At 33.0% G+C, this 12513-nt stretch overlaps 3 protein-coding genes across 3 annotated transcripts; all 3 read right to left on the bottom strand.

Annotated features, from left to right (window-relative positions):
• Positions 1-47: 47 nt before the first annotated feature.
• On the bottom strand, positions 48-779 carry Tsp_10619 (hypothetical protein; the record flags this gene model as incomplete). The annotated part of the gene is made up of 5 exons (XM_003372328.1): positions 694-779; positions 597-641; positions 464-479; positions 364-420; positions 48-223 (listed from the first exon to the last, which is right to left on the bottom strand). Coding segments are annotated over exons 1-5 (380 nt in total), but the record flags the coding sequence as incomplete, so codon positions are not given.
• Positions 780-7407: 6628 nt separating this feature from the next.
• On the bottom strand, positions 7408-10773 carry Tsp_10620 (conserved hypothetical protein). The gene is given in 10 exon segments (XM_003372327.1): positions 7408-7603; positions 7665-7742; positions 7803-7895; positions 7955-8019; positions 8487-8603; positions 8770-8840; positions 8971-9087; positions 9216-9684; positions 9700-10374; positions 10732-10773. 10 exon segments carry the CDS (start codon positions 10771-10773, stop codon positions 7408-7410), a joined length of 1923 nt encoding a protein of 640 aa, XP_003372375.1.
• A 696-nt stretch (positions 10774-11469) lies between these two features.
• Positions 11470-11915, bottom strand: Tsp_10621 (conserved hypothetical protein). The gene is made up of 2 exons (XM_003372326.1): positions 11875-11915; positions 11470-11848 (listed from the first exon to the last, which is right to left on the bottom strand). The coding sequence occupies exons 1-2, from the start codon at positions 11913-11915 to the stop codon at positions 11470-11472; spliced, it is 420 nt and encodes a 139-aa protein (XP_003372374.1).
• Positions 11916-12513: the final 598 nt, after the last annotated feature.

Below are 12513 nucleotides of genomic sequence, written 5' to 3'. Positions count from 1 at the left end.
GCAGGAGGGCGGGGGGCGGCGCGGGGGCGGTCGGGCTGAAAAAAAACCTTGCTTGAGATCCCATTGCTGGGATCCGAGCAAGGCGGCAGGCCTCTGGTACCGCAACCGGGAGAGGAAGAGGTGAGCTTTGAAAATATGGACTTTGATCATTTGATACGGTTAGGGTCGCGTCGTGCAGTGTAACCCGTCGAACTCCTGCACACCACCCTATCTCACGTTCCTCCTATCCTTGCACTGCTATTCTCAAACATTTACTTATTCTAATACTCAAACTATAGCAGTGCTACAAACTCACTATGCTCAAAATTTGTCCTTTAAAATGATCGACAAATTATTCAACCATTTCACTTTCCGCAAATGAACCCTAAACTCAACTCGACAAGGCATGGGACGTGAAAAATGTTCAAATGCGGAAAGCCACTCAAATTAATTATAATAATACTCATGATCTACATCCGGTTACTCTAATTAACAAACATCTGAATTAAATGCTCGATAACTTACAGCTCGAGTTTATATAAATTACAGACTCAAGAACTCCTCAGTGAACTTTAACTAATTAGCCTAACTCAAAGAATTATACTTACCGAACTTACCCTCGTCCTCTTGGACGTCCACTTTCATCTTCTATTCTTCTGTATCTAAATGCAGAAGAATTAATTCAATGAAATAATGTTATAATAAATAAAAAACAAAGCCGTTTTTATTGTTCTTCTTCGTCCATCATCGTATTGAAAACGCCATTGTTCATTCGCCGCACATCGTTCGCCTACAATCATTTCAAATGAGTTTCTAGAGCAGCTAATAGTAGCCTCAGGAAAATTTACATAAAGTTCATTTCTATTGATTAACAAGTATGAAACGTATTTCATTTCGTTGAACAAATATTATGGAAGCCACGCATAAGCTCAAAAGCAAACAAATTGAAATTGTATGCAAATTTCAATTGAAACTGCACCACGCCTTTGTTTGAAAAGATAAGATTCTTCTATATCCAATAATACACCTTACTCAGTAGTTAAAGCAGAAATAGATTAAGCAAACATCACTGTCGATGCTTCTGCTAGTCAACAAAGTCAATTTAACTTACGCACTGCTAATATGAGGTTAATTTTCAAACAGCCAATTTGCATAAAAGACAGACACTGCGCACGTAGCAGTCAACGCCGATTTAAGTAAGTTGGATATGCTACTCAAATATGAATTAGAACATAATTTGAACAAAAAATAAACAATGATTTGGCACACTGGTTGCCCCCTATGACAAGCAAAATTATCTAGATAAATATTTTGATTTATCTAATGTCTTCACGGTGCAAAATTGAGAAAACAATATAAAGTGATAATAAAATTAAATTGAAAACAATTTCTGTATGAAAACGGTATTTTTCTGTCTTGCATAGTAGATAACACTATACGCTTAGTGATATTCGACCTGCTCAGATCAGAATGAAATTGAATGCCATAAGCAAGTGTAAATTGAAAATTTTATCGTCTTCTCCAATTAAATCTAGACGATTACCTAAAATAGCAAATTGAAATATGAATTTGTTCAAAACTTTTAACGTTCAACTATGTGTAAATGAGAATTCTGCTTTCAAATTATTTTAAGTTTTACGCATCTTCAAATTGAAAATCGCTTAAATACTTAAATATATACGCATTCATAGCAATGTATCAGGAAAATAAGTTTCACCATTAAATTTTCACCTGAATGTCGCTTCTTGCACTTGCACTTTGGTTACGCACCGCCACCATTTGTCGAACAGCATTGTAATAAAATAATAACTATGGATACAACTTTGCATTTCTCTTATTTGTGTATTTCTTAGTAACCTTCTTATCATTAATTTGACAATTTAAATAATGTATATTACTGTATTTTCAAATATTAATTATCTTTCCGTGATTTTATTTTGGAAGTATACTGTAACTTCATATTAAAAGGTGTTTTTATTTATCCTCATTTTATCTCTTCTATTTCCTTTTTATGCTTTGCATTCTGTGCTCATGTATAATAAAATTGACCGCTGGAATGACGTCATTAATGTGAAATGAGACTTCTATTTATTTCACTAACAACACTGAAGCTGTGGTGCATCCAAGCCGGCTATAATTAGTTGTATTAATACCTGCAGATTCTCATATACTTTTAATTTATTGCATTGTGATTCATGCCTGAATTCCAGATATTTTTTAATGTCGTTTGGGATTTTTGCCTTTTGTGCTTGTTTGCACAAAGCGACATCCGATGATTTTCTGCCAAGCTTCACTTTCCCACGTCAGCCCAACCAAAAGGTCAAATTGATTAACAGATACAATTAATTTTCCAGTAGCCACCACAAATGCACTTCCTTTCCTGATGAGACAGCATTGCTTGATTATGCACACAATATGAATTTTTAGCTATATTTAGAGCAATTATAAAATAAGTGAAGAAAAGTGAGACTTAACTAAATTAGCGTCTCCTTTTGGTTGACATCCATCCTTCTTTATATGCAATTCCAAACCACGACAAAAAATTTCAAGAAATTATAATAAAATGAACAAAAAATCATATATAATTTAAGGGCCTACGACTGTCTTTCCATTGGGAACGCAACGCCATTCATTCTCAGCATACCGTTAGCCAAAAATTATTTCTACGAATGACGCAAAAGTGATTGCATAGCACTTGCATAGAATTCTCCATGAAATTAATTGGTGAACAAGTACTACTTTCATTGTTCACTCCGCTGGGCCGACATAATTTTGGTGTTTGTTAGCTGAAAAGCAAACAAATAGCGAGATTTCACAAATACATTTCAATGTCAGCGAAACAAGCTTCATTTCAATTTGCCTTCAGATAACATAATTCGAGTTGATGAAACAATCAAATATTTCTATTAACCATTATAATCGGCAAATCGTGTATCTTCAAAGTTCAAAACTGTCATATAACGTGCTAAAGTAAAAATCACTGAAAAGATAGTCATAAAATATCAATGTTTGCGCAAATTATCAAAACACTAGCATTATTTATCATTTCGTATTTTAAAGTCTGATGAAGGAAAATCTACTATTTAGTTATAGTACAAGCCAAGTGCACTTTAAACTGCCTAAATAAGAATATCTAAACCCTTGTGAAAAATTATTCAGAAATAAGAAATTATTTTTTAATGATTCGTATTTCAGATTGAAAAAATGGCTTTTTCAAAAAAGAAATACATTCCACAGAAAACAATTAAGTTTCATTTAATGCAAGAATACAGAGTGCTGCCATACAACTATCCATGCCGTAAAGCGTTGCCACAAGCATGATGAGAAATCAATCCAATATTTTTAACAAAATACATTACCATTTTGCTTGTCGAGAATACACGTCACTTGTGGTGCTTGAGTTCAGCTTCAATCAGCTGCATATGGAAAATGTGAAAAACTCATTCTTCCGTCAATCACATAATTGAGAGAAGCGTTTACTAACCTCTGCTATCCCTGAAGCTGAATTACTGAACGTTTCAGACAACTATCAAATAGCTCAGCACGATAAAATATTAACAGAAAGGAAATTTGCTTGCCCCAAAAGGCAGATAAAAGACAATTGTTAATGACTATCAAAAATGAAGCGAACAAAATTTTAACATCACCTAAACACAAATGCCATCATCTTATCGAAAAACAGTCCAAAACATTTAACTGTCTATCTGTTTTTGCACGTCGATTGCATAATAGTCTCTATACAAAATTATCATAAAGCTTAATGTCATACTGTATTCAGTGATATTTCTAATATGCAAATTTTCATCAAAGAAATGCTTCTGTAGTGCTGATAATTAAATTAAAAATGTAATACAGTAATTCAAATTTTATATTGAATTCCGTTGATGAGAAATGGAATTATATTTTGACACATGAAAACGTGTGTGTTCGTCAGGTTGCATTTTATGCAGAAAAAAGAATTGTCAGCAGCAGCTGAATTTCAAAAATAAATTATCAAAGCAGCGCCAGCAAGGAAATGATTAAGCTGTGTAACAATTTTTTCTGATTTCCTGCCGTTTCAACGGCTGGATTTTCATTTTTAAACCGTAACCACAAAAATTGTTGATTTTAAGGCAAAAATATATATAGCAGTGCTTACAAATTTGAAAATTCTCATTAAATCTATTTGAAAACAAAACAAAACAAAATATAGTAAATTTTATTTTCAAGAATTTTTAACATTAAAACAAATAACAGCATTTCTATTGAAATTATTTATGAAAGCAAATTTTAAAAAAACTGCTGCTGGATCAGGTTGCTGAAGCATGAATTTGGTAGAAAATAAATTCAGTAGAACGAGAAATAGCTGTTGATCGAATCAGCTTTTATGATGATTGATCAAGCATTTGTTGAAGGATTTTGCTGTTCAACGGCGCCGTCTGTCCCGGTGGTGGTAGCAAGTCAAGGAATTTATTCACTTTGTGCTTTGTCTGCTTGATCTTCTTTTTAGTTTTCTCCTTCTTCAACTTTATTGCTTTGTAAAGCATATATAGAAATGCGACCAACTCGAACAATGCGGCAAACAAAACCAGCGCGAAAACACCTTTTTTCCACATCATAATTTAATGCAGCTATCAAGCTTGAACTTTGATAAGAACAATAAAACGCGGCTCTCACATACAACATGTAAGTGGCGCTATAAAGTTTAAACAATTTGAGATTTAAAGTGACACGTCAGCACTGACGTGTTTAAAGTAACACTCATAATGTTAAATTATTTAGAGTGGAAGTTATTTTTTAATTCAAATTTGATAACTGCAAAATTGAAATTGAACACTTAATTGAGTATGGCAAATCGTTTCTAATTGTTATTCAAATATTTTGCAGAGTTCATTTTCTCAATTTCTTCATCCATACATACTTCTTAAACTGCTCTATTTGCATAAACTTGCCATGAAAGCATTCAAATTGCAGTACTTTCTTTTTATTCTTCTTTTCTTACAATTTTCTTCTCTGCTATATATATCTAATGCATGGATAAATCCATCATTTATCGTAAAATTGACCTTTATTACTTTACTCTTTTCAAATACAACAAGTCCTGTTTACTCAAATAACAAGTACTGTACAACTAAAAGTGCATATTTATAGTTTTGAAACAAAAATTATATTCCTTCATTTAATGTAAAATATACAGAGGCGATGAATTTATAAAAAGGGGCAAATGTAGTATACAAAAGATTTATCATGTACAGGTATTATTATACATGACAGTCTGATGAGGAACAAAATAGTGCCATTTTTTCATTTAAACAAAATTGGAATCTCAATTAAATGATAGAATAACTTTCAAATTAATATTTTAATTGTATTTCAAATCAACGACAAATTTCGATTCCGTTTGGAACTGAACATTTCTATTATCAGGTGAGTATCAGTGGAAAAGTCAAAATGAATGTAGTCCACATTGTTCTATTGTCATGGTAGTGCAGAAATAGCTTTTTAGATATTTTACTGCAGTAAAGCTTCGTTCTCTGCTGGCTTAGGGAATTGGTTAAATGGTGAATATCCGTAGGAGTAAAGACACGATCGGGTAATAGTCGATGTTGTTAAATTTAAATGCATACCCAAATCAAATGCCAAAAGTGCTACGTTTGTTAAAAATTACGTATACTAGTTGCATTTCTAGGAAGTTACAGATTTTCAACTTTCCTGCATATTATGGTAGGTGAAATGCGGTAAATTTAGAAGCAATTTATGCAAAAACTACTGGGCAGTGTACGTTGAAACTATTCATAACAGTGTCATTTATTACTGCCAACATCTACTACTCACAAAAAGTGGAAATTTATGTAAAATATTTTTGGCTATTTTTCAAAAAACAGCGAAGGCAGAAAAATGTGGTATAAGTGGGAAGGAAAAGAAGAGCAATAAAACATAGAGAGTAAATCAGTATGCAAGGAAAATGAATTTATTTAGGTTTATCGTAAATGTTTAAATAATCGAACAGAGAGAAGTATCTTCTTCACATAAAATTTGTTCCAAACGTTTCTTTATCGCTCACAGCATCCTTAAACGTACCAAGCAGTTTCGGGAAAAATTCTCCAAAACACAATCTCTTATTAATATAAAACTATAACAATAAAAAGAGTCCAAATTTTAAAAAGCAAGTTTCCGCCGATTTTCGCAAAAACAAGCAAGTCTATATAGCCCATAAAATTTTAAATTTTTGAAAAAAAATTTTCTTTCAAAATTAAAGCAATTAATTTATATCAATAGAGCACTATTCGCCAACTATTATAAATTTATCCGGACCGCTCCTGATTATATATTTGTTGAGATATGCCAAAAAAAAAGTGAAACTGAAGTAGGATTTTAACGGAGTCGAAACAAAAAGAAATGAAAAATAAAAGTCAAATTAATGTGCTTATGGATTGGTTTCATTAATTTTGCCAACGGGACTATCAATGTTTTCCCCCTGAAAAAAGGAATTTATTTTGATAAGAATTGTTCCTGATTTTCATTTTTGCAAACAAGATAATTTCAAAATTTAAAACCTTTGTTCCCTGAATTTTTTAATTGAATACAATTCACAGATAAGAATTATTCAAAAATGTCAAATTGGAAAGCTATTTTCGTGCAATATGCCAATTATTCTCTTCTATAAATGTCAAATTCTTAAACTGGCAACTCTATCAAATTTCTCAAAAAATCATCAATTGCGGGCTATTGAAAATTTACATACCTTTAATTGGCACAGAATTGCTTGCTGTGATCACATAATTATTTTACAATACGTCGCAGTTTATGACAAGTATGGAATAAGTTCCTCTGTACTTACTGGTGGATTCCTCTACAGATTCGAACAAATACTGCGCATGTGCCTAATAATTTGACATCAATAGTGAATTAATTTATTTTCCTAGCATTTGTAATGAACTTTTACCCTGGGCGATTAAATATTATACTAATTATGCAAATTGCCATTGCATCGTTGTTACTCAGTAAAAGTACAATCAAATAGCCACACATGTGATACGAATCAGAGCGTAATCAATGAAAAACATGGCAATTAGGATCGTGCAAAGCGCATTGGATATTAAAGAGCCCAGCCATTGCAAACCATGAATGAAACAATAATTGCATCATGTATTTATTTATTTATTTATTGGATTATGTGATTTGGAAACAATTTTTTAAAGTAAACGTTTGTTGAAAAATCTTATCTCATAACTGACATTAAACAATGAAATTAAATCACAGCATTCTATTTCTTTTCAAACAATGCATTCAGCAATGAAAAGCAATTTTATGCTGTCGGTAGATAATTTTCAGCAGTAATAATAATAATAATAATAATAATAATAAATTATAGAAGAATAATTTAACTATGAGTGCAAGGTGATAGTTAGAATAACACAAATCAGTTGTGTTATAAAAAGAAACGTTCTAAACTTTTCGAGAAGCAGAATTCGAACGAGATCGCGATCGCGAACGAGATCGCGATCGCGAACGCGATCGATGACGTGAATTTGATTGTGAACGAGAACGTCGGCTTCTGCTCTTCCTTCCCTTCAATTTCATCCGCCTACTGGCATCCCGATGTGAGACCCTGACTTTCTTGCTTTTTGATTTTTTCCTTGAGCTAAAGTACATGCAAAATTAATTTTACATACACTATTTCTATTATATTTCTAATTTCATACCCACTGGCTGCTTCGGAATCTGATGATCGAACCGATAATTTACTCCATATTCGAAATTTTCCAAAATGCACCTCCTGCCTTAAATACATGTAAAATGAGGCACAGTGAGCATAATTCGTATGATTTGTAATTTCTTACCCAACGGCAGAGCTGCTCGACTTCTGTGTTGTACCTTTTTCATTACCAAATTTATGTTTAGCATCGTATTGAGCAATCACAGCTCTTCTCTTTCTACAATAAACGTAGAATAAAATTTATAAGCATTATTCCAATGATTTGTAAGTTTTTACTCTAGCCCTGTTCTAAGCACTCTTTCAAAAGAAGTTTCTTTGCGGATATGATGCCCACGAATAGCCTGCAATGCCAAATAATCACAATAAACGTTAAGTTTAATAAAAATGTATAGTTTAAGATATATACAAAATTACTATAAATACGGGTTTACATTCATCTGCTTAATAAATTGAAAACTGTTCAAGAAATTCAGAAAATCATGTAAAAAGAAGCAAAGTTTATGAATTATTTACAGAATGAAACAAACATTCAAGACACCTTTTCGATTTATAAATTTTCAGCTAAAACGGATATTACAATGAAATTGCTAAATGCAGTCCGCTTCGCAAAAATCTAATAAATAGAACAGAAATATTACCATAATTAATAAGGAGCAGCCAAACACAATTATTATCAGCACAATGATAATTAGGGCCATTTGGAAAGCAAGGCTATTTGTTATTAGCCGAATATAAATCTCCACAGTAGACAATTCTGAAATTGAATAATATTTGCAAATTCCCTTGGTTTTGCATGAATTAAACTTACTTTTTTCACAAAACGTTCCTTCGTATTTATAGGAGCAATCACATCTATATGCATTGTTCGTGACTTGAAGACATGCTGCATCATTTTGACAAAGTGCTTTTTCACAGCTGCCAATTTCTGTAAATGTCAAAAAAAATGCACAAATTACACTTACTATTAAACACTTCCTTTAAATATAATGATCAGAAAACAATTTATGAAAGAAATAAAAATATACTGCTCAATCAAGTAACTTACTCAGTTCGCAGTTAGTACCAAAAAACTGATCATCACATTCACATACATTGCCTGATTGAAGCAAAACGCAAACTCCTTCATTTAGGCACTGCTCATTTGATTGACACACTTCGACAACTGAAATATAGGTTTGAAATCAATGTAAACAGCATATTCAGAGGGATGTACAGTGTAGAAAGGAAGTGCATATTCGCTCATTGCTGATATTAATTACAATAAAAAGTAAAATAAAAAATGACGTAATTACCATCGGTGCAGTTCATTCCTGAAAAACCGTTGGTACAATGACATCTATAATTCCCTCTGTAGTTGCGGCAGGTGCCTCCATTTAGACACCATTTGCGCTCACTGCATAAATCTGCAGCTGAAACATTAAATTACAGATTAAACTCGCTACTTTAACAACAGTCAAAATAAAAATTAATTCAAAACTTAAAATCCTCCATTAAAAACTTTACACTGATAATATATGCAATTTTTTTAAAGTATTACTTTCTTCACAAAATTCTCCAAACTGCTCACTACGCAAACAAACGCATACAAGCTCAATTTCTGTCGCTTTCACCTGTCCCTTTTGCCGTTCGCATTTCTCTTTGAACGTTTCATATTCAATCCTAGTATACTTGTAGTGATCGCAAACTACAAAGTCCTCTTTGGTCTCCTTGCAACATGAATCTTCCGCTCCATCGCAACTTTTATTTTCTGATACCATATCCAGCGTAGGACGATACCTATTGGAAACAACTTTACCACACGTTTGTGATACAATGGACCACTCAGTCCATGTTCCTGCGCAAGGGCACAAACATGATTCTCCGTAATTTCGTTCTTCACAGTCCCTTCCATAGGGATGTTCTTTTTCAGATATCACTTCGTAAGTGAATTCTTTACAATCTCCGGCTTCCAATAAATAAGTACAGTTTTCAACTCTAGTTTCGTTGCAATCCGCGTATTCGTCGTTCTGACAAATAAATACATTACATTTCATGTCATCACAATCGTATATATGGTCGTTTGATAAATTCCATGTTAAGAATGTTGAATTTAAAAGTAAACATCGGCAATAACTGCCGTGCGACAAGTCAGCAAAATTAGCAAGAAGTGTGCTTTCATATGTGAGCACGGAAACTCTTTCATCACAATCAGTATTATTACAACACCCCTTCTCCGCACATTTAAACAACATACCGTCAACTGTACCATTTCCGTTAGATATGTATTCATACGGATAACCATCACATGATAGTCTCTCGGTTTGCCCGCACTTTTCAACATGAACATTTTGCTTCACTGTAATATTGTTTTCAAAGATTCGGACCCCAGGATGTATTAGAATATTCGATGCTACAGCTTGTTTAAAATTGACACCATCAAGCATTTGCAATTTCTGAGAATCAGTGAAAGACAGTAGTTTTCCGCCTTTGAAGGAACTCGCACAGAATCGATGTAAATCCTCGATAGTGACTTGTCCATAGAATTTTTTCACTTCGAACATATCGACTACTGTTAGGCATCCGCCATCATCTAATTTTCTTCCTCCATAATTATCCCACCTGCTGGAAACCGGGCAACCTCCATCAGCACTTCCTCCCATAAGTAAACAGATTACTGACACGACCAGTGAAACTTTAGTCACCGCCATCAGCACAGTCTAAAAATATTCTGTTTAAATATCAGATATGTGATGATTTCTAGATGAATAAAATAAACTGCATCAGAAACTGATGAAAGTATTAACGAGACTTTATTAAACAATAAATGTTTCGCTTCTAATCAAATAAAAGTTTACCATCAGAAATTCAACTGAAGTAAAGCTTTAGAAAAATATAAATATTCAGCGGTTTTGAAAAAATGCCTAGTTTTTTATAAGTACATTTATACTAAAATTGCACTGTAGAACAAATTCAGGTCAATCAACAAAGAAATTAATAAATTAGAATTGGAATAATTTCTTTCTCTCAGTAACCATGATTATTAATTCATCAAGATATCTAAAAATACTACTTACCAAATTTGATCGGAGAGAACTTAGGCAAAAAAGACACTTCATCGCAGTCAAAACGAGAAAATAATGAAATCTTCTTATATCATGCCATTTATAATGAAGACACTTTAAAATGTAAGATACATTTTAAAGAGCCTTTTAAAGTTCATTGTTTAAAGTTCCTTTCACAAGTTTAAACATTTTTGCTAAATTCAAATTACATGATTTTGAAAAAATATGATTTGTCTTCAATGTTTATTGGTATAAAAAAAATAAAAACAACAGTATTAAACGTATTTTTACAATTTTCAAAATTATTTGCAAATTTTTCGAATTACCAACCTATATTTAAAAAAATCAAGTTCAATTTGTTCACAATAAGTTCAATTGAAAATTGAAGATCGTGTCGATTGACGATCACAAAAACTGTGCAAATATTGTTATTCACAACAACTCATATTGTAGCGTTTTCCTAAAAAATAAAAAACACAGAAAATTGTAAGATCTAGGTCACTTCTAAATCAAGTACGTTACTACAACAGACAGACATACATACACACACACACACACCAAAGAAGCACAACAAGATCCCTACTGTATTTATCGGATATTCATGGGAAGTTCTTATTTTTTTAACAGATTAAGTACCTATGCTACATCTTCTTTCTCGCTTCACCTTTTCTTGAGTTGGCAATATTATGTATTCTTGCCATTTTTCCGGAGTGTAGCGCTTGCAACTGCTGCGGCTCAGACTTTCTTCGTTTAAAGTGCTACTTTGCTGCCTGTGTCATTCTCCTCGGATCGGTTTGGCTCATCCATAGCGCCATTCCGCTTCGTTAGTTGATCCGCATGCTTCCGGTTTCTTTCTCCTGCCACGAGTACTTCATAAGACAATTCTGCTGTCTGATGATCTATGATTCCTGGGCTCCATCCTTTATTCAGCTCATTCTTTACCCACAATTCTTCTCCTATCCTGAATTCTCTGCTCTTGCTCTTCCTATCGTGATACATTTTCTGCTTCCATATTTCGATATCTCTTTGGGTGTTCAAATCCGGCTTAGTTCGGTCTAACAGTGCCGGTAATCTTTTTCCCACCTGTAATTCTGCCGGAGATCGTCCTGTTGTCTTGTGTGGTGTATTTCTATATGATAATAATAATTTCTGAACTCGCCACTTATCTTAACTTCATCTTTTTTCGATGCACGCATTCTTCTTGTATATGCTCTTATAAATCAGTGTCCAACTCACTCTCTGTCTAACTCTGTCTAACTCTCTCTATCTAACTCTCTCTTTGTATTTCTCGCTATCTAACTCACTCACTCTCTCTCTCTATCTTTTTTATATTTTATATTTTTATAATTATTATTTTTTATTTTATATTTTTATAATTATATTTTATTTATCATTTAAGCTATTAAATGAATAAATTAATTTCTAAAATTTTAATAAATTGAAACTGCTTAGCATGGTTATAGGGGAAAAATGTAGATGGTGATTGATTTTAAATGTATTATGCTTAAACTGATGAAAGGTGCAACGCCAAATGAACTAGTTAAAGGTGTGACGGCAAATCTGATGTCAATCATTGGCCAAGTGTCAGAGCCAGCGAGACAATAACACAAACGCATAGCAACGCTTACCGTTCCTCTTGGGGGAGTAACGATCACCACTAGATTGGCACCGAAACAGAGTCTCGGCACTACGTCAATTGCGAATTTGCATAACTGCCTCTAGGACAGATACGTCTTACGAATTCACATAGGTGTTGAAATCCCATTGCACAAGATTTCAAACAACGTCCATTAC

The sequence above is a fragment of the Trichinella spiralis genome (genome assembly GCF_000181795.1).
Source record: "Trichinella spiralis strain ISS 195 chromosome Unknown Scfld9, whole genome shotgun sequence".
NCBI lineage: Eukaryota > Metazoa > Nematoda > Enoplea > Trichinellida > Trichinellidae > Trichinella > Trichinella spiralis.
The sequence above is the reverse complement of the archived record's forward strand: the minus strand, read 5'-3'. Positions and strand labels throughout refer to the sequence as shown.